A 23897-nucleotide genomic window follows, 5' to 3' on the forward strand; every position below is an offset into this window, starting at 1 on the left:
AAGGAGTTTTGTCAGCTATCAAGTAACATTCTTCTGGAGCAGTGAAACCACCAACTACCAACCTTATTTCCTTTTGTGAATGGAGATGTTCATGTTGCATTGCAAAAATAGCATTTTAGCAGGCTGAGCTGATCATCACGGCATCGCCCCATGCAGCACAGCCTCCCCATTAGTTGGGCTCTGTAGAGTCACTTGCACACAAAGTTGGGGGAGTGACAAGGGGAGTGGCGTAAAGTGCAGTGTTTTTACCACTTCATAGAATCTTTTCTTAGGAATTTTTAAGTTATGAACTAATGGCTCTGCAGACCAACCCTAGATCCAAAGTGAATCTTGAGCACATTAAATCAATGTTAGGCAAATGCTAGAATATAAATTAATGTGCTACAACAGATAAATGAAAAGTTTTTAAAAATATATAGCAAAATTAAGGTCAAATTTGTACTTTATTGTAGGATGAGCATATACTAGTATCACTCAACTAACTGCATCCATTTGCATGTTGAAAAAAACATTAAAACAACTGGCTCATTCCCAACAACGTATCCAGTTAAACAGTATAGATAAAATCCTATTTCAACTAAAAATTTCTTTTGGACAAAATGACTTAAGTTGCAGCAATTCCTTTCTGACATAGTGATGGGAGTACCTATACTGACAATTTAGGAACCTAGTAAATACTAACTCTAAGACATTTTAATAAATGCTTATTTGTAATCCAAAATAAGGGGAAACAGTTAAGATTCTACAAAGGAAAGTATGATTAGGCTTTTAAAAATGCTTTAAGGAAATCTGAACTTCAAAGAAATAACTATGTCCAGAGGGAGAATATGGGAATAAATTATATTGTGTACAACAACTCCAGCTTGATAAAGCTGTATCTCTCAAGTCTTATTTCCATAAAATGGGAATTTCATAGAATAAAGATAAAAAACAGAATCAAGGAAAACAGAAGAGTGACAGTGTAGGGAATTAAAAAAAAATAATACATACATGTAAGTCAGTGTTAACTTTATTACTGAGAACTTGGTAAATTATAAAGTGCTTTATTCTCCTTGAGAAAACTACAAACAGTTTTTAGAAATATATACAGGCTAATTCAGTTAGAGAAGTCCAATTTATATGTTAGGGTACAAGCTTAAAAATTTGGGAGGATACTGCTCTAACAATACATTTGTGAATAGTGTCATGTAATACTAACAAGTCAGTACAATTCCACAAGTCCTACTGTCCCAAATGGTCTTGAGTCAGTCATGTGTTACAGTTGTCACTGAGTGCTTGAGGCATTGTTGCTTTCCTGTAAATGATTCCCTATGTGGATATGGCAAAAACCTCATTAGTAGTGTAAAAATTTACATCTTTAGTAGTACTCCATCATAGTTTACCTAGATGACCACTTTAACTCACAAATCACTGTGTATTCTAAGGTCTGTGGTGAATAGAAACTTGGATATAGATGTTACAGTTTTGATTCAAAGCAATAATCTCTAGCTTCTGTATTTTAAGGATTATTTATATTCCAATTTGATACTTCAGGATACAAAATTGTTTTCCTAAATCCAAAGTAAACTTCACATCAATGCTGTAGAAGTCTAAAACCTTTTAATCTCATCAGCATTTTAACTGGAGTATTAAAAACAAACTTAAGAATGGAAAATGACATGCAAGAATGTCTGAATCAAAATGAAAAGAACATACTAGGTTGTTTCATATATTTTTTAAGTACTGACACTATTGGTTGCTGTAGTTGGTGGATAAATCAAATCCATAGAGAGGGGAAGCCTTTTGCAGAGCTGGTTTGAGATGTCCTTTCTTTGTTGTCTGCCCTTTACTGATGGCAATGAAAAGACCTAAACTCAGGAAGCAAACAGCATTTATCACCGATATTCATCACTCCTAAAGCCTAAGTTTCCAAAAGTTCCCATAAACTGAAAAATCTCTTTAGGGAATGACTGTAGAATAAAGTGTTTTCTGTAACTCGCTGGGTTTAACATTTTTCTTTTCTTTTCTAGAGTGAGTTAGTAACACTGAGAAGTCAACTTCTACCATATGGCATTGTCAGGTCAAGAGACTGTCAGAAATAATTCCGTAATCCAGAGTTCTTCTTTGCTAGTTTCATCACTTCTTTGGTTGAATAGATCATCTGTTAAGTCTTCAGTATACTCAGTGGTGGGCACCACAGAACCTTCCATTGTTTTGTTTTGCATCTACAGCTAATCTACTAATCACTATACAGTTTTCTCTCTTCTCTAAGAAACAGTTCATTGGGTAACAGTCATTCTTATGATTCTCACAAGATTTGTGATGGCTATTGCAATTTTTTCCTAAAAATCTGATAAAAGCTCTTTGAAGTATGAATTCAGGGATCTTACACTTATCTGCTTAATGAACTTTTTAAGAGATATCTCAGAGCATTTCAAACTAACATAGGCAGCATAAGGTATCAGAAGTAAATACTGGGTTTTCAATCTACTTTATTACTTTACTAATGAAAAGCAGCAGGGTCACAGACAATCCAATGACACACCCTTTTCAAGCACATCTCATGACTCCCTTCAGTTTCCCCTGGCTCATACAACATGTAGCCCTGCATTCTGCCTGCATGAGAAGACAACACAAATGGATAGAGGTTAGGGAGCAGCTTAAGACAAGAGGTCAAGATGAGTTGCAAAAGAAATTGATTGCATATTGCAGACCTTACAGAATTAACCAGCTAGAAAGCTTGAAGTAGTTTAAAAAAAAAAAAAAAAGCCTTCTGCTTGTCATTAGGATGACTAGATTAAATTTATTATATGCTACTACTTTAGTTAGTAATTGACTAAAAAACTGGCTTCTAGATGACAATGCTAAGACTCAGACGTGGTAATGAGTTAATTTAGAAAGTTAAAGTAGAGATCTTGTGTGGGAGTAGAAAATTGGCCTTTTTGACAGGCTCCAATAAAATGGTTAGAATTTTACTGGTGAACTGAATGTGTACAATCAATCCAAGGACTAAGTATAGATCAACACTTAAAAATTTAACTTCAATATATTCAAAATTAAAGATTCCTGTAACATTTAGCCACTGATCATAAAAGGTAATAATTTCTAAATAATTTTCCTTGTGGAACCAACGGTACATACGGCTGGCTGCTGCAGTCAGTACGGTCTGTAACTGGTCATCTCATTTCAATTAGGTCAGTCAGAATGCCTCTATCTCTTTAGCAGTCCAAATTCCATTAAAGCTTTTAATAAATGATAAAACTTACCTTAAAATTAACTGAAAAACTAAATTATGACCAGAAAATATGCTGTAGCACTGCCAATTAAATTGAGTGAAACTATCAGCCTTGACAAATAATCTATAGTTACTTACATGACATGCTGCCAAAGATAGAGCCTGCAGATTTGTAGGACCCAAATGCTGTGACTGGCCCCCCCAGACCTCCCTCGATCAAATTCATAAAAGCAATCCTTGAGGAGATGCCAAGTAAGAGTCTTGATATTTTCCTACCAAAATTAACAATATATTAGGAACCAGCTTGGCAGATTATGAGTGACTGGTAAAAATCTCTTAACTTTGAGAATCCCATGTATCCTTAGGCAACATCTGTAATTTAAGAAAACAGCTATAAAAACTTTTCTTAAAATGTGAGAAAAGACAACACAGCCCTCACCATTATACTCTTTACACTTCAGTCCTTTCCATTAATTCACAATTTGAACTAAAAGTAGGATTAGCACTTACAAATCTAGTTGTACTCGATTTTTCCACAATGCTCCATTTTCTTCCTAGCTTTCACAAATTTATTTAGTTTGGTTTGTATGTTCCCAACTACTAGAAAAGGAGACAGTCTTTAAACTGTTAAGTTGAAAATTCTTAGGGTTTCTGCTTTATTATTCCCTGATGTCCACAGCAGAAGTTGAGAGGTATATAACTTAAAAAATAATGAAGACAGAAAGTTCTTCTACAATGAAGGTGTTTTGTTGTACTCCATCAGACTAGACATAACTGAATAGAATTTCCATACAATATAAGAAAACTAAAGTATTTGGTGACCACAACAAGATACCTGATGAAGTAAATATACTGACTTCATATTGATGAAAAGAATGGTGCTGGTATTTCAGCTATAAAAGGGCAAGGCAAAAAGACCTTTCCTAGCCATTTAGAAGTTACTCAAAAAATCAATACAACTGAGTAAAAAGGAAAACCAAAAATACTGTATGCACCTTTAACAATGTTCTTGCATTCTACTGATACATAAACCTCTCATTTTTTTCAGGTGGCACAATCAAATTCAATTTATACTGACAGAAGAGATTAAAATCCTTTCAATTTAGTTTTTAATACCATACAGTGAAGTTAATAAATTCTTTGTTCTGATTATTCTAAAGGAAAAAAGGATAGGAAAGGGACAGGGAATGTAGTATGGACCCAACATTATTCTAAATAAGAATTTTACTTGAGAGTAATCAACTAACGGAGTGTGAAGGATTTAGTGACATGTCTTATTCTTATTTTTGGACAGTAGTACCTTCAGACAGTATTTTTATTGGTTTGTTTTATGTCTCCTTTGTCCATTTGCACTTCTAGGTTTTGAAGTGCCTTTTCCTAAAACATAAGTTCTTTCTCCCTATTATTATAAAACTAATTTCCTTTTTAGGTACAACTCTCCACTATTTAGAAAACACTTTTGTGTTGTAACTTAGAAGCTGTGAGTAACTGCTTTATCATTCTTTTCAAGGATTACTAAATTGAGTCTTTCCAAGGATTACTAAATTGAGAAAGGATTTAATCAGAGAGTTTCCCCTAAAGTAAAAAAGGGAGAATGACCAACCTAAGAATTACCTGAAAATGGGATAAACTTTCTTTTCTTCAGAAGTTACTACACATTATCAGTATACCCTTTTTTAAATAAGTAGGATATGAAAAAAAAAATGCTTTTTAAATCTCACCTATTTTTTAAATGTTTGAAATCTTTTTTTCTAAGATGCTGGGTAAAATTATTCTTTCAAAGGACTCAAAAATCAAATCCAAATACCTCAAACCTTTTTTTAACCATAAATGAATAATATCATAGGACTTTGGACATACATAACCACAGTAGTCTTTTTTCATATACACCATTAAGTTACTTCAAGTGCAATGGAAAGCTATAGCACTTACTTCTGGATCAGTTCACATTCAATGTGTCACCTTTTGTCTTTTTTCACAAGAAAAATGCAAACTGATCCCAAACATACTAAAGTACATCTGTGCATTAAATCCCTGCGCATTTCACGTAAAGAGAAGTAGAAAAAAGTCAAACATGTTCTAGTGCTCAATGTAAACATTTTGAACTATTAATTATTTATTAATTTTCCTTAAAGGTACGTAGGAGTGTGTGTCACATATTCATACTTAGGAGTAGCACCATGACCAAAAAAACCCATAAAAATGATTCTCTCTCTAATTCCTTAGTTTTACTTCAGAACTTGAGAAGCTACCATTGTCAACCATGCTTTCCAAGTCACCAGGTGAATTCTTGTTTTTTCAGATGAAACCAAAATACTGCTTCTATACAAAAGGGTCTAACCATTTTGGACAAAATGAAAAATTAGTAATTGGTTGACCAGCCAATCAGTGACCAGTTAATTCAGTCCAAAAGATAAGAATAGTTCTATTGATGAAGCCTCAATGGTCAAAGTATCATTTTACCAAAAGAATTTATGTATTTATGCAAGTATCCCGTATTTATTTATATGGATTTTTTTGGTACCTTTTTGCAGATGATGGTAAACATGGAGTTATAACCCTGAGAACAGATATAAAACAGAGAAGCTTAAGAAGAGTTTAAATAAATTAATGGATATGACATCTATTACCGTTTCTTAAAATTAGGGAAGTAAAGAGCATTCCATTAACTTTTTCAGGTCAATAGTCAAGGACAATTATCCTAAATCAATCTGTCTACTATACACTTAACACCAACTTTGAGAAGAAGAGCATCATAGTTTTGAAGTGGTGATAGCTCTCTAAACAACCAAAGGAGAGGTAGGTATCCCACTTATCTCAGTTGGTAATGTCCAAAAACAACCTTCCCCTTACATTCGAGTAGAAAGAGAAAGTACCTTCTACCATGTCAAATGGAATAGATAACTAAAAAGTAACAGCCCTTAAGAACATTCTCTAACACTGATACCAGGATCTTACGCTTTTCCATATCTGCCACCTTAAGGATACACAGGAGAAAGGAGTTAATTTTGTCTGAAACCACACACAGTTAGGGCCAATAAATAACAAAGGTGGGAGTACTGTAACATACCCCTTAGCTACAAAATATGTAAACCATTTGAATCAAGTCCATCTTCAGGCACAAACAAGCTAGGAACAGCCACCTACACTGTTTGGAGTAGCACAACTTATCAAGTAAAAATATTTGGCTCAAAAATAAGTGTACTATGGTATTTTATCATGTGACAAAAGTTTCACTTTAAATGGATTTCAAAATTACTTTCCCACAACACATGACAGTTTCTTAGATTTAAACTAGAGGTCACTAATAAAGATACACTTAGTTGCCCCAGCAAAGAATGCTTGGGATTGCACATGGCAGCAGTAAGCTAAAACAGAGATGAAGAATGACATTGAACTATTTTCCTATATAGATGAGATTTGCAATTGCACTCTTAACAAAACTCAACTCTACAATTTCAATAGAAATGGGGGAAACTACATATCATTTAAATACTCTTTTAGCCCTGTACACTCTATTAAAGAACACACTTTTCCTAAATCTAAGGCACACAAACTCCTCCATTTCACAGAGTTAAGAATATGGAAGACCAAGATTTTGGTTAAATCTCTTATATGGAAACCAGGAGATCTTGGAAAGACAAATTATATAGCATTCTGTTAGTGCACAATTTAAAAAGAAAATGCTAGGACTATGGTCTGGCCTTAGCGGTTTAAAATATACAATCAAAAACATTTAAAAAAAATAATTTACCAGCACTTTATAAATTCAAGTTTATAAAATAAAAGTGATATTTTCCTTAAAAATAACAAAAAAGAGAAAGAAAGACTCAACAGCATTTGGAAAGAAAACTGGAAACTATTTCAATGAAAATTACCAAATCTGGTATAATGCATTCTACTCAAGTAGCCAGGGAAAGAAAAAAAAAAAAAAAAGTGGTAGGTACCTTGCCTACTAATCATGGTTACACCTCCCATGATTGTAATGTCAGTATGCACATATTTATGAAGAATCTGTAAACATAGGTCACATGAAATTGTTATACTACAATAGAACTGGGCTTAGAAACCACCACCTCTTGAAGAATTCAGAAAATAACTGCATGACACTTGCTACCATGAAAGTAATGCTCATTGGTTTTGATAACCAGGATATCTAGTGTTTAACATATTTCAAACTCTTGCTATATGTAGTTAAATACTGTCAAAGTAGATCTGCCCCCAAAATGAAGCATATTTTGGCACCTGTGCTGAAAGCTGCTACAAAGGCAAGCAAGTGCAAATAAAAATAACAGTCATGATTTAGTCACATTCATAACTTTTCATAGAAAAATATAAATATATTCCCTGAATTGTAGGACAAAAAATAATTTCAACAGCCAGCTTTCACCATAAATTCCAGTCCATTTCCTCTAAATGAACTGGTTTTCCCTCAAGGTCATAAGGTGCAATCATCAAAATCTAACACATTTTCTAAGCTTCTATCATCATCCCCATCATGGTATCTCACGGTCCTTCTACCCTGATTTCTTGTTTTTATTTTTGAACGTCGAAGAACTCTCTTAGATTTTGCATAGTCCAAATCCTCCCAGTCATTATCATCCAAATTTAACCTAGGACGTTTGCTTTGTCTTTGTCGTCTCACAGTTTTAGATATGTTAGCTGTAAAAGTTTTACCTTTTCTAACTACTTTTGCTTTTCCTTTCATTTTCCTCTTTTTGGTTTTTGTATCATCAGTACAGTCAACATCTGATTCAGTTACAGATCCCAAATCTGAGTCAGATTTGGGACTAGTGTCAGGTCCACATTTTGAACTCCCTGTTGTTTCAGAAATTTTCACATTTTCTAATTCAGGATGCCGTCTTTTCCTTTTTATTTCCGTCTCGGCTGCTTCCTGAGAATCACGAATCACTTCTGTCTTACTGAAAGGAGCCTTCCCATAGGTCCTGAGTCTTCTGCCATTCCACCTGCGCAGCCCATAATTCAGTTCCTCTTCAAAGTTATTCTCTGCAGTAGCTTTTTGTACCAAAGTTGACTCAGAAGAAAATTTTCTACCCATCTCACCCCCTAGAATATGGCTTTTCGAATCTTCCTCTGAAGACCCAATCAAAGAATTCTTCATTTTAGAAGGTGCAACATTTGTTTTGTGACTACTGGTGTGCCTGTTTTTGTGTTCTGAATTGAACATACCTTCAGAGTCTGAGTCTCCACTTAAAGACTGATTAATACTTTTTGTACTACCTTCTGAGTCAGCTTCAGGTGGCTTCCCTGCACAGGCATACCGTTCATTCGGCACTTCACAGTTTACATCTCCCTCAGAATCGCTCACTATCTTCTTAGCTGTGGTACATGCAAAGTGGAGCTTTCTCCTTCCATTTCTGCTTCTAGTACACACATTTTGTAAACTGACATCTTCCACATCACTCATGAGCTTAATCTTACTGGCAGCGGTGGTTGCACATTTTCGAGGAATCCTGTGGAGACCCATTTTGGCTTTTGGCGATTTCTTAACCACCTGTGAATTGCTGTCTGAGTCACTTGAACAGACCCTTTTCCTGGAAACTTTTCTGCTTTGTCCATGGTCTTCTGATGTAGAATCTAAAAATTAAGAGTATTCCTTTAATCTTTAATAGAAGAGTAAGTCTAAAGGAATCAAATGTACAACATTTTAAATAACTTAAGTCCAGAATTCTCATTAACCTGGTAGGAGGATGGCAGTGACTGGGCCGGGTTCTTAATACTCGAGAGCAGTGACTTGCAGCCTCAGCACCATTCACAAGTATAACATATTCCCATCAATAACATCCCATGCCTTTCTATCTACACACACAAAACACTTGACACTAAAATATTTTATTTACATGAACACAGACTAAACTATCCCACTGCATTAAGGTATACAAACTAATCCTGACTCTCAGCCTTCCTGAAACTTTTCTTACTTTCACAAATTCCAATCATACCAACTACTTTTAAATCTTAGCTTTAGCTGCCTCCTGCTCTTTAATATATTTCATCAATCCCCATTCACCAGGAGGACAATCTTAATTCAGCAAGTTATTTCACTTCTCCGTGCTCCAGAGTTATTATCAGTAAAATGGACAATAATAATAATAGCCCCTATCTCATAAAAGATAGGAAGACTAAAATGGTTAATAAATGTAAAGCACTTAGAAAAACTTTCTGATACACAGACACAGCTCGGTAACTGTTCTGTTAGCTGCTATTATTATTATTATTACTTACTGCATTCTTTTCAACCAGTCCTACCCTTTTCTTTCCTCTTCTCAAACTGTTATCGCCACAGCTTATAAATGTGCTTGTCTCTGCTTTCCTTAAACCCATAGCCAATACAATATTCCCATCACCAGTACAAGAAGTGAAATTTTTAGTAGAAATAGTCATTAAAGGCCAAGATTGCCTGTTACATGAATAAAACTGAATGTACCTGACAAACAGTTACGCATGCACATAGGAATATTAAGAGATGCACAGAAAAGACTCACGCAGAATGCACAAGGTGGAGAGAAAACAGCTGGTAAAGAAGTTTCATCGGGGGAAAAAAAGCATCGTATGCTATAAGGAAAGGACAGTGAGAATAATCAGTGAACGAGGGTTAAATGTTTCGAATTACCTTTCATAAAACTGCTTGGTTTTTCTTTTATCTTGTCATCCTCTGAATCCAAATCAGTTTCAGATACCTGATCTGAGAAACAGTGGGACCCAGCACTAGGTTCACACTTCAAATTCTCTGAAATCCGGTTTGTTTCCATTTTGTGACATTTACCATCTTCTCTATCTTGTTCTTCCGATTCGGAGTCCTCTGAATCACTGAAGATCTTTGCTTTTTTAAGGAAAGTAGCATTCTTGCGACTTGTGTTGTATTTCCTACCAACATATTTTCTTGGTTCAGAATCTGCTTCCTCCTCTTCCTCTGAGATGCGTTCTGCCTTAAGTTTCTGCCCAGACGTTGATGGGCCAGCAATTCTGTTATGCCTGTTATCTGAATCATGACTTTTAGAGTCTTCCTCAGAAGACTCTATTTTAAGAAATTTTGTTTTAGAAGTTGCTGGAGTATAGGACTTGAACCCATTAGCATGCCAATTTTTTCGGGCTACCCGTAAATCACTTTCTGACTCTGAATCTCTATTTTCAGATTCACTGACAGTATTCTGGGCAGCATGAGAATTGGACAATGGTGATGGTTGATTTCGATCTTTTAACTCCTCTTCTTCAATTTCTGACTTTAAGCTGTGATCATCTTCAGAATTATGTAGTAACTTTTTTCTAGCTACAGCAGAAGCATTGCGGTGAGGCAGCTTACGGCCAGAACAGACACTCTCAGAGCTAGAATTCTCCTCTACATCACTCATGAGCTTTATCTTATTGGCAGCCACAGCAGCACACTTTCGTAGCACTTTCCGGTTATTTCCAGCTCTGGCTTTTAGACTTTCACCAGTTTCTAATGAATTGTTATCAGAGTCACTTAAATAGACTCTCTTTCGAGTAGCTTTTCGGCCACATCCATTTTCTAAAGAAATTGGACCTAGAAATAAAGTAACAATAAGATCAGAAAGATCTTCCTTATTTTAACATTTTTTAATGCCTTTATTATTTTAGTACTGATGTTCCTTGTTTTTTAATGCCAAACTAGATTTTCTTTCTAAATCTAAACAGCCTAAAGGATAAAACAGAGTAGAGAGGCCAAAAATAAACTCATGTATATGGTCATTTAATTTATGACAAAGGAGGCAAGATTATGCAATGGGGAAAGGACAGTCTCTTCAATAAATGGTGCTCGGAAAACTGAACAGCCACATGGAAAAGAATGAAACTAGACTCCTGTCTTACACGATACACAAAAATTAACTCAAAATGTATTAAAGACTTGAATGTAAGACCTGAAATCATAAAACTCCTAGAAGAAAACACAGGCGAGAAGCTCTTTGACATCGGTCTTGGTGATGAGTTTTTGGATCTCACTCCAAAAGCAAAGGCAACAAAAGCAAAAATAAACAAGTGGGACTACATCAAACTAAAATGCTTCTGCACAGCTAAGGAAATCATCAACAGGGGCTGGCCCGGTGGCGCAGCAGTTAAGTGCTCACACGCCACTTTGGCAGCCCGGGGTTCATAGGTTTGGATCCCAGGCGCGCACCGACGCACCACTTGTCAAGCCATGCTGTGGCAGCGTCCCATATAAAGTAGAGGAAGATGGGCACGGATATTAGCCCAGGGCCAATCCTCCTCAGCAAAAAGAGGAGGATTGGCATTGGATGTGAGCTCAGAGCTGATCTTCCTCACAAAAAAAAAAAGAAAGAAAGAAATCATCAACAAAATGAAAAGGCAACTTACTGAATGGGAAAAAATATTTGTAAGTCATATATCTGATTAGGGGTTAATATCCAAAATATATAAACAACTCAATATTAAAAAAAACAACAATCCAATTAAAAAAATGAGCAGAGGATCTGAATATACATTTTTCCAAAGAAGACATACAGATGGCCAACAGGCACATGAAAAGATGCTCAACATCACTAATCATCAGGGAAATGCAAACCAAAACCACAATGAGATATCACCTCAACCCTTTTAGAATGGCTATTATCAAAAAGATAAGAATTAACAGTGTTGGTGAGGATGCAGAAAAAGGGGAACCCTTGTGCACTGTTGGTGGGAATGTAAATTGGTGCAGCCACTATGGCAAATAGTAGGGAGGTTCCTCAAGAAGTTAAAAATAGAACTACCATATGATCCAGAAATTCCACTTCTGGATATTTATCCAAAGAAATGAAAACACTAACTCAGACAGATATACACACTTCCATGTTCACTGCAGCATTTTTTACAGTAGCCAAGATATGGAAACAATCTAAGTGTCCATCAATGGATGAATAGATAGAGGTGGTATATCTACACAATTGAATACTCTTCAACCATAAAAAAGAATGGAATCTTGCCATTTGAACAACATGGATGGACCTTGAAGGCATTATGCTAAGTGAAATAAATCAGACAGAGAAAGACAAATACTATATGATCTCATATGTGGAAATCTAAAAAAAAAAAAAAAAAAAAACCCAGCTCTTAGATACAGAGAACAGATTGGAGGGTAGGGGGTGAAATGAGTGAAGGAGGTCAAAAAGTACAAACTTCCAGTTATAAAATAAATAAGTCATGGAGATATAATGTACAGCATGATGACTACAGTTAGTAATACCATGATGCATATATGCAAGTTGCTAAGAGAATAAATCTTAAAAGTCTTCATCACAAGAAAAAATTTTTCTAACTATGTATGGTGATGAATGGTAACTAGACTTATTGAGGGGATCATTTTGCAGTGTATACAAATATCGAATGATTATGCTGTACACCTGAAACTAACAATGTTATATGTCAGTTATACCTCAATTAAAATAAAAAAGCCTCAAGGACACTTAATCACATGTAGATGTATTAAATCAATAAGCCATTCCATGTTTAGCTTTTGGATTCTCTTGCTATACATTCCTACAAAGTACCACTGAGTCTCTTACCAGTTTTTCTCTGAGAAGCTCTGGTTCTGGTCACCCTGAGATTGGTATTTCTGGCCAGCCCACTACGTAAAGAGGATTCACGAGCTCTTAAACTGTCTTTGCTGTCCTCTGAACTGTTCGAAGCTGAAGATGATGATGAGGTACCTAACGAATCTTCCATTTCGCTCTCTAAGAAAAAGCATCAAGAGTCCGTTATATATATTATCCCATCTTTACTACACACATAAACAGTTACTTCATAACAATAGACTAAAAGCAGATTCTTAAAATGCTTAGAACAGAGTATATTTTAAAAAATTGTTTCAAGGAACAGCTGATAAAATTTTGGTAATAAAAGGTTCATAAGCAGCATTCCAAATCAGGTTTGTTGTTTTATTTCTGTAAGGAACATATTAATCCTGGTTTAGATTCAGAAGAAAATACAGTTTATATATTTTATAAATAAAACAAACTTCCATTTAAAAATTTAATTAGCCCCACTATCCTCTCCCCTTCCTTCTGTTACATGAGACAGGCATTTCCTATAGAAAAGACATAGTCGGGGGTGGCCCAGTGGCACAGCAGTTAAGTTCGCATGCTCTGCTTCAGCGGCCTGGGGTTCACAGGTTTGGATCCTGGCGTGGACTGATGCACCACTTGTCAAGCCATGCTGTGGCAGCGTCCCATATAAAGCAGAGGAAGATGGGCATGGATGTTAGCCCAGGGCCAATCTTCCTCAGCAAAAAGAGGAGGATTGGCAACAGATGTTAGCTCAGGGCTAATCTTCCTCACATAAAAAATAAATAAAATAAAATTTGGAGAATTTAAATTTGCATAAAATGTGGCTGCACCATTTGCAAAGAAGAGTACTTAAAAAACATATTCTAATTGTATCAGATTTGTTACTTTTGCCTCTTCTGTTGAATTGTAAATTCTTGAATGCCAAGGCCATGTCTTATTTATTTATTCTTTCCTCTAAACCCATAGTAACTAGCAGTGTTACACACTCGAGTGCTCAACAGTTGATAACATAATGTTCCACTTCTCACCAGATAATGTGGAACCATTTGTTAGAGTGACAGGTCTGTTTCTTCTCATTCTTTCTGATGATCCTGCTGAATCTGAAGAGTTATCAGAAGTAACACCCGAAGAGACACTAGCACTCATCTTGCGGCTTGCAGAATGAGCGGCCCTACTTGAGGTAGACTGGATAGGAGAACCTACCAACTCAGGAATTACTTTTGTCTGAGATTTTAACCGCTTCTGCTTGATATTTCTGGTCAAAGATATGAACAAAAGAAACAATATTTAATAAAACAGAGAATGTCTAAATAAAAGTGTATTATTACTTAATCTCAGAATAATTTTATGATCAAGACATTCAAATATTCATTATTAACATCTTACTCTGGCATGGATTACTATTAATATTCTCTTACTCTAAATTTGACATCGTTTTATTCCAGATTGGAGTAATGAACAAAATGATCCAAGTAACAGAGTTACAGACAATCATGCTGGATACCTGAGGTTCTTTGGATTAAACGCTAGGGGAAACCAACATTTAGGTAATACAGGCATTCATTCATATTACAAATTTGAGTCTCAATATGACATGACTTGCTCTCTAGTCTCCTATATCTTCCTAAAGACAGTATAAAATTAAGAGGAGAAATCAGTAAAACCTGAACAGTGTAAAAAACAGGCAAAAAAGAGATCGGAACAAGTCAGTTTGTTTCTAAAACCAATCTGTTTACATCTAAGTACCAGTGCACCATGTTTGGCCCCTGAGCCATGGATTATGGGGAAAAAGAGCAGAAGTTAAAGACAAGACAGTCTTTGGTTTTATATTACCGATCTAGCTAACAGTCAGGTTGAGATAATCCTATTTTCCTTTAAAACAAAAGATAAAGGAGCTTTTAGAATTATCTAAGGCATTTGAGCTTAAAGATAACCACAATTCTTTAAAGCAGTAACTGTTTATCATAATCAAGAAAATTCAAGATTATGTCAAAATTTTAACTTGCATTAATATCAACTGGAGGGCAGACCAGTAAATACAAAATATAATAATTACATGCTTATACTTATCATAAACTTGATTTCTGATAAGGTAGTAATACCTCAAGAGTGAAAACTTTCCCTTTTTATCCTATATCTTTCTGAACTGTTAAGACTCTTCCTTAGTTCAAAGAAAATGTAGAGTTTTTAAAAATAATTAAACAAAAAAGTTAAAAACGTATACAATAACAGACAAACCCAAACTGAGGGTCATTTTATAAAATAAATGACCCATACTCCTCAGAAATGTCAATCAAGAAGACAAAGGTTGAAAATAAAATTCCAGATTAAAAGGGACTAAAGAGATAAAGCAACTAAATGATCTTAATTCGATCTAGATTAAGGAAAAAAAATTTGCCCTAAGGACATTATTGGGTCAACTGTAGAAATACAAATAAGGTTAGAACCTTCTTAGCAAATCCACACTAAGTATTTAGGGGTAATGAAAGGAGCATGATGTCAGAAATATTCTTTTCAGTGATTTAAAAGAACAAGAGTATTGATAAGGCAACAATAAAGCAAATGTGATAATGTGAGCAACTGGTGAATCCAGATAAAGTCAACTTTTCTGCAATTCTGAAATTATTTCAAAAAGAAAAGTTTAAAAAAAGAGGTGGAGAAGGCCAAGGACTCCCATAGGACATTGTAATGTGCACACTTCAATTACAGATTGCAAAGCAGCTGAACAGGACCAAATCATTTATCTAATGAGTCTATTTGTCTGTTTCAATGAGGCTCTGGCTATTCTAACATAGGGGGCAGGGATACCATGAGGACTTCAACAAATCCTCTCACCCAAAAAGCAAAAATAAAACTGGAAAAGAATCCAAAACAACCATTTCAGAACTCCAGAATGTAATCTAAGGCATGTAACAAATTAAAAAACGTTTATTCAAGAAAAACTTCTGAATCTAAGTAAAAACAGTCAAGCCTTTGGCATTTTCACTGGAGGCTGCTCCCAGTCACACACAAACCCCAATTCTGTGGCATGATAGCCTTGGGGACCAGGACTAGCAGGTGGAGGAAGCTGGCCTGATTTGGGAACTCCCCAGAATAGCTGCATGCCCAAGAGCACTAAAAACATTACCGGCAATCCAGAAAGGCCAAAAGCATGGCTGCCTAAGGCTGTGATACTGGTTGAAGCAAGAAAGAGTTAAGCCAGAAATTCAAAGAAGAAATCTAGGGAATGAGGCAGTCATAGGAGTCTTTGAAAAGCTCCAACATCTTCCTGGGAATGTGGAAGATGCCACATAAATATTCAAGAAAGACTGGAGAGAGCCCGGTTATCTACTCATCCTTGGCTGACCTTGAGACTCTTACATGTAGTAAAATACAAGCAGAAAATGAAGTTTGCCCCACCTCACACACAGACTCCTTCAGAAAAGGGTGGAAGCCTTAAAGTGTTTAAACATAAATTCTGACCATTGAGCTAAGAGCCAAGCTCAAAATTTTTTAAAAAATATATATTTTTTAAAAAAAGCAGCAGACTTCAGTGGCTAAACACTGTAGGGAAGAAAGACTCTACAGAATTGGTCTAGGCAACTCACTAAACAAACAAAACCAGCAACAACCACCAACACCAAGGGAGAAGAATCAGAATCCAGAGTTGCTACAATATGTTAACAAGAAACAGCAACAACAAAACCTAGAAGAGAAGTGATTTCCAGAGTTGCCATGTTATATTATTAAATATGTCCAGTTTTCAACAGAAATTATGAGACATAACAAGAAACGGGAAAGTTTGTCCATATACAGGAAAAAAATGCAGTCAACAGAAACTGTCTCTGAGAGGACCCAGATGCTGAACTAAAGACATTTAAATCAGCTATGATAAATATGTTTGAAAAACTAAATGAAATCATATTTATAGAATTAAAGGAAACTATGATGACAGAGAACATCAATAGAGAGACAGAAGTTATAGGGCCAGCCCGGTGGTGCAGTAGTTAAGTGCGTGTGCTCCGCTTCGGTGGCCCAGGGTTCACAGGTTTGGATCCCGGGCGTGCACCAACATACCACTTGTCAAGCCATGCTGTGGCGCCATACCATATAAAGTAGAGGAAGATGGGCACAGATGTTTCAGCCCAGGGCCAATCTTCCTCAGCAAAAAGAGGAGGATTGGCAGATGTTAGCTCAGGGCTAATCTTCCTCAGCAAAAAAAAATGGGAGCGTTGGCATCGGATGTTAGCTCAGGACTGACCATCCTCACAAAAAAAAAAAAAAAAGAGAGAGACAAATTATAAAAAAGCAAACCAAAGAGAAATTCTGGAGTTGAAAAATACATAACTGAAATAAATATTCACAAGATGGGCCCAATAGCAGATATGCGCTGATACAAGAATCAGTGAACTTGAAAGTATGTCAATACAGATTATTCAGTTTGAAGAACAGAAAGAAAAATAAAGAGCCTCAGAGAGCCCCAAAAGGGGCAGAAAAAAAACTTGAAGAAATGAAGACTGAAAACCACTCAAATTTGATGAAAAACATTACACATCCACAAAGCTGGACAAATTCCAAAGAGGAAAAACCCACAACTGCACACATCATAATCAGTTACAAGATAAAGACAAGAGGGAAACCTTGAAAGCAACAAGAGAAAAACACCTCCATATGTACAAAGGAGGGAACCTCAATAAGTATAATAGCTCACTTCTGGTCAGAAACAATGAAGGTCAGCAGGCAGTGGGATGAAATACTCACAATGCCAAAAGGAAAACACCATCAACTAAAAATTCTATATCCAGCAAAACTAGTCTTCCATAAAGAAAATGAAGTCAAGACATTCCCAGATAAACAAAGACTAACAGAATTAATCGCTAGCACACCTGCCTTACAAGAAATCCTAAAAGACTTCAGGCTAAAAAGAAATGACACCAAAGAGTAATAACTCAAATCCACAAAAATAAAGACCACTGAGAAAGGTAATTATGTAGGTAAATATAAATAACAGTATAAATAATTTTTTATTCTTTTCTTAACTGATTTAAAAGACAACTGCATAAAACATAACGTATAAAGATGTAATCTGTTTGACAATAACAGCACAAATACTGGAGGAAAGGGAGCTAAACTAGAACAAAATTCTTTTAACTATGGGAACTAAACAGTATGAATCTAAAGCAGATTGTTTTGAATTGAGATGCATAATGTAATCCCCAGAATAATCATGAAGAAACCCATCAAGGGTATAGTGCACATTCAAAATGTACAGGGAAATGCCAAATAACTCAATTTTCCCATTTCAAAACTTTAAAATACCTGTAAGCCACACAAAGAAGAAAGAATATAAATATGAAATTATTGATAAAGAGAATAAACCCTACATTTTATATTTCTTCTTTACAACTAATCCTCAGTAAAAACAGGGTGCATTGTATCTAAGCGACATTTTTCCTTAACGCAGTCAAGTGTTCAACAACCATACATAGTAATCACTCTACTCTCTGCATTAAAAAAAAAAGTTTCTAATGCAAAAGGTAAATGATACTTTAAATAATTCTTAATAAGATTTTAAAAATTGATGATTTTCATTAAAAGCTTACAAATTTACACAATTACAAATCAATACAACAGCTCTATATGCACAGAATGCTTTCAAGCCATAAAAAATGACTATTCTTTTCTGAATATGCTATACTCTAAAATCATTAACAATTTTTAGTATAATAAAATCAAAGAAGTATCACAACCTGAAACTTTTTTAAATTGCACACAAAGCCTACAATACAATAACCAATTCACCTGATACTTTTGTTAGCCTGATTGACGCGATTACAACTTTGCCGTCTCTTGAACCTCTGGCTTCTTCGAAGTTTTTCATTGAATTTTTGGCCAACTTTAAAATCAGAGGAGATTTTCTTCATTTTTTCTTCAAATAAGGCCGACAATCTCAAAGTCATACTGTAAATCTGCAAAGATATGAAAGGAAAACTAGAACTAGAAAGTATCTTTAAAAACAATTTTATAAAAAAAAAGATTGTAATCATTGAGGCTACTTGCAATCTATTATATCCCCATTGAAGATAATGGCTGTTACTTATTTTATCTGTTTCTCACCCCTTCCCTTCAATGACATCTGCAAGAAACAGGAAGTATCAAATATATACCTCTCAGATGAAAAGAAAGTTTTAAATCAAGCAACTCTCTAGAATCTAGGGCTTATGTCTATGTAAATGGTTCTCAACTGGCTTTTTCCATTTTCACATCTACATGTACAAACCCAAAAAATGTCCCCTTCTCCTAAAGTTAGATGCGAAGTTGGTTGGTTTTAAGATTGCTATTTAGGCAGCAAAAGAGCAGTGTCTCCTTTGGGCAAGAGAACAAAAGCACTTTTACACCAGTCTCTACTTGCAATTTGACTGCCTTTGGTGCTACTTACATCTAAATATGAATTACAGACAAAAGGACACCTTGCATGCAATAGAAGAAAAAATATGCCCTAGAACTTTAATATATATGAAAGATTATGTTTTAACAATTTTTATAATTAAATAACATCAAATCTTTAAAAGAACAGCAATGTGATATTAGATGCTACTATAAATAACTTTTGGTATAACTATGTATTTACAGGAAGTACTCATTACTCATCCACAATCATCCCTGAAAAGAAGTGCAAAAGTCAAATGTTCAAAAGCTAAATATCAATCACTCTAATGCATGGCAGAGGAGAGTGGAGACTCTTAACACTAGAAAACAAAAGTATGTGAGATACATGAATTTCCTATATGCTTCATATATATACATACATATATAAAATGAATCTATGTGAAACTTATGATCCCACTTCATCTTTGAAATGATCTTAGACAATTATTTCCAGTATTTTGAGTATACAGTCACACCGCATAATGACATTTTGGTCAACGACAAAGTGCATATACAACTGTGGTCCCGTGAGATTAGTACCATATAGTCCAGGTATGTAGCAGGCTATATTATCTAGGTTTGTAAGTACATTCTTTGATGTTCAAAGGATGCAACTGCCTAAGGACACATTTCTCACAAAGTATCCCTGTCGTTAGGTGACATGTGACTGTATATGAAATTTATTCTTTTCCTTCAAATTGAATTCTAGTGTAAGTCACTAATTTTAATGGGTGATTTTTTTCTCAATCATATTAAGTTTGAAACCTCTGATTATCTGTAGTATCACATTTTCATGTTTTCTCACTAGCTTTTATGTAAAATTAATAATACAATTTAATTGAAAATAAACATTATTTAACAAAAGTGGGTGCTAAAATTATCAGCTCTTCAACATGAAAAAGAGCATGTATGAAAAACCCACAGTTAACATCATACACAATGGTGAAAGACTGAAAATCTTTCCCCCTGAGATGAAGCATGAGATAAGGATGCCCACATTCACCAGCGCTATTCAACACTGTACTTTAAATTCTAGCCAGAGCAATTAGACAAGAAATAAAAATCATTCAAAATTGGAAAGGAAGAAGTAAAACTAGTATCTCTATTCACAGATGATATGATCCTATATATAGAAACAAAGATTCCACAAGAAAGCTATTAGTGCTAATAAATGAATTCAGCAAAATTACAGGGTATAAGATCTACACACAAGAATCTTGTATTTCTATATACCAACAATGAACAATCAGAAAAGGAAATTAAGAAAGCAACTGCATTTCAAATAGCATCTAAAACAATAAAATACCTGGGAACAAATTTAACCAACGAAGTACAAAACTTGTCACTGAAAATTATAAAATAGTGCTGAAAGAAATTAGACCTAAGTAAATGGAAAGACATCTCTTGTTAAGGGATAGGAAGACTTAATACTATCAAGATGTCAACACCACCCAAAGCAATCTACACATTCAATGCAATTCCAATCAAAAATTCAACCAACTTTTTTTTATAGAAATGGAAAAGGCCAATCTTCAAATTGATAATAAATTGCAAGGGAGCCTGAGTAGCCAAAACAATCTTGAAAAAGATCAAAGTGAGAGGACTCACACTTACTGATTTCAAAACTGACTACAAAGCTGCAGTAAACAAAACATTGTGGGACAGAGACAGACAGACAGACACACAAATAAAGACTAAAGGAATAGAACTGAGTTCAGAAATAAACCCATATACCTATAGCCAACTGATTTTCAAAAAAGATGCCAAGTCCATTTAATGGGGAAAGAATGGGGGCGGCCCCATGGCCTAGTGGTTTAAGTTTGGCACGCTCTGCTTCAGCGGCCAGGGTTCGGTTCCCAGGCACGGACCTACACCACTCGGCGGCAGCCACGCTGTGGCAGCACAAATAGAGGAAGACTGGCAGAGGTGTTAGCTCAGGGCAAATCTTCTCAGCAAAAATAAAAAAACAAAGGGAAAAAAAGAATGGGGAAAGAATAGTCTCTTCAACAGATAGTGCTGGGATAACAGGATTTCCACAGGCAAAAGAATGAACTGGACCCCTACTTTACACCATGTACAAATATTAACTCAAAATAGATCAACAACTTAAATATAAAAACTAAACCATAAAACTCCTAAAAACACATAGGGGACTCCTTCATGACACTGGATTTGGCAATGGAGTCTTGGACATGAAACCAAAAGCACAAGAAACCAAAGAAAAAATAGATTAATTGGACTTCATCAAAATTAAAAACTTTTATGTATCAAAGGACATTATCAACAAGTGAAAAGACAACCTACAGAATAAGAGAAAATATTTCGAAAAACTTTATCTGATAAGGGTTTAATATCCAGGATATACTAAAAAATCCTTACAACTCAACAACAAAAAGACAAAAACATCCAATTAAAAAATGGGCAAAGCACTTGAATAGATATTTTTCCAAAGACATACAAGCAGCCAACAAACACATGGAAAGATACTCAACATCATTAGTGTACTGACTGTATTTTCTTATTTTCTGTATTCTTAATGTTCTGGCACTTGGAGCCTTGATCCTGAACAGACAGCCCCTCCCAGCACTAGCTAATTCCTAGAGACAGCAAATGACTCTCTTGCAAGTGCACTTCTGATACACAAAACAATCAATCCAAAGCTCACACCCCTAACTATCTTCTTTATTAAACTCTCACACAGCAAGCCAATATTCCCTCTACCCTAAATCATCCCAGGACCAGGAGCCAGACATCTAGGGAACATCCCTATAGGCCAAAGCTCCCAGAATTATTCAAACTAGCCAACCTTAAACTGTTTACTCTGCCCTGCCTTGTATTCCTGCAAAAACATCACTAAAGGCTCAGCGCCATGCTCTTCCCTTTCCTCCCCTCTGCCTAATGACCAACCCGGGTCCATCCCCATGTGGCCTTGCATGGTGTGTCATGCTTCCTGTTTCTAGGGATCTGTGAATATAAACTTCTTCCTTCATGACAACTATTTCCATATCTTGTCTTACCATACCTGATTAAAACAAAACCCACGTACAATTTTTAATAAGTCATAAGAGAAATGCAAATCAAAACCACAATGAGATAACACTTCACACTCACTAGGATAGCTACAATTAAAAAAAAAAACCAAGAAATAACAAATGTTGGCAAGGATGTGGAGAAACTGGAATCCTCGTACATTGCCAGTGGGAATGTAAAATGGAGCAGCTGTTATGGAATACAGTTTGGCAGTTCCTGAAAAAACTAAAAACAGAATTACCCTATGAACCAGCAATTCCACTCTTAGGTATACACCCAAGGAAACTTGAGGGCAAGAACTCTTACAGATACTTGTATTCCAATATTCACTGCGGCATTAATCACAATAGCCAAAAAGGAGAAATAACTCCAGTGTCAATCAACAGATTGATGGATAAACAAAATGTCATACACCCATACAAGGGAATATTATTCAGCCATAAAAAGGAATTAAGTTCTGACACATGCTACAACATGGATGAACCTTTAAGACATTATGCCAAGTGAAACAAGCTGGACACAAAGGGACAAATATTGTATGATTGAATTTATATGAAATATCTGGAACAGGCAAATTCATAGAGATAGAAAGTAAATTAGAGGTTACCAAGGGCTGAGGGAAAGGCAGAATGTAGAGTTATTACTTAATGGTTGCAAAGTTTCTGTTTGGGGTGATGAGTTTTGGAAACAGAAAGCAGTGATGGTTGAACAACTTTGTGAATGTAAGTAATGCCACTGAACTTTACACTTTAAAAATGGTTAAAATGATAAATTTTGTTAAATTTATCTAACTACAATTTTGAAAATCTGAGTAACGTAATATACCAAAAACCATTAAATTATACACTTTAAATGGGTGAGTTGTATGATGTATCCTCAAACAGGTATTTTAAACAAAAAGGGAAAAAAAAACTTGGAATTATTTTCTCTCTGGAAATAAACAGTCTCACAAAGGTGAATACTGATAATAACAGAAACTTGGAAAAATGTTAGACTTTAACCTTGAATTGATCCAGTAAGCAATATGGATATTGAGTGCAATGAAAGAGTTCTCCAATTGAGATAAGAATTAATAATGCAGAAGCAGTCTGATAATAAGAAATGAGGGGAAAGTGAAATCAAGGCAAAATGAATAATTAGCAGTGCGAGTCAGTGATGATGGAGAAAGTGCTATCTCATGCAAGTGCTTTACTTTAAAATCTTACTTCTCAAAATATTGCTGTTTTTTTTAATTACCCAGCACACTGGCTACAAGGGTTTGTGATGTTTGTGAAAATTCACTGAGAGTATACGTGCACTTTTGTATACTTATTATGCTTCAACGAGTTTTGAAAAGTTATCCAACATATAACATTTTAACAAAAATTTAGGAATGTACTACTTGTGTTCTTAATCAGATAGCTCATGCATTTCTTCTTCAGATCCAGAATATTAGCATGTCGTCAGTAGTCCCACCCTCACTTCAGATTTCCCTTTTCTTCATTTTAATATTCTTCTAGACTTTATCAATAAGTTTCCCACTTTTCAAGATTTCCAATATATGAAAACATAGATTTTTCTCATTCTATATATCGAACTCAAGTTTGTTCATTACACTGTGCCCTCACTCCCACCAATCCTCATTTGTTTATAAAACCTTAGGAAAGAAAAACATTACTTGTTGTAAGTTAACAACAACACATATTTGGGCAGTGGCAAAAGCT

General features: G+C 35.2%; 1 protein-coding gene across 3 annotated transcripts in view; it reads right to left on the bottom strand.

Moving 5' to 3' along the window:
* BRWD1 (bromodomain and WD repeat domain containing 1) overlaps nucleotides 1-23897 on the bottom strand; it is a 121860-nt gene that overhangs the window by 4587 nt on the left and 93376 nt on the right. For 2 of the 3 annotated variants that reach the window (XM_058523114.1, XM_058523113.1), the window contains exons 37-41: nucleotides 18538-18704; nucleotides 13785-14011; nucleotides 12757-12924; nucleotides 9849-10760; nucleotides 992-8812 (exon numbers count right to left, since the gene is read on the bottom strand). In XM_058523114.1, coding sequence (XP_058379097.1) covers nucleotides 7653-8812; nucleotides 9849-10760; nucleotides 12757-12924; nucleotides 13785-14011; nucleotides 18538-18704 — 2634 coding nt within the window. In that variant the 3' untranslated portion in view covers nucleotides 992-7652. Of the gene's footprint in view, nucleotides 1-991; nucleotides 8813-9848; nucleotides 10761-12756; nucleotides 12925-13784; nucleotides 14012-18537; nucleotides 18705-23897 lie in introns of those variants that run through there. The other variant, XM_058523115.1, reaches the window with a different exon arrangement.

Source organism: Diceros bicornis, chromosome 27 (assembly GCF_020826845.1).
Source record: "Diceros bicornis minor isolate mBicDic1 chromosome 27, mDicBic1.mat.cur, whole genome shotgun sequence".
Classification (NCBI taxonomy): Eukaryota; Metazoa; Chordata; class Mammalia; order Perissodactyla; family Rhinocerotidae; genus Diceros; species Diceros bicornis.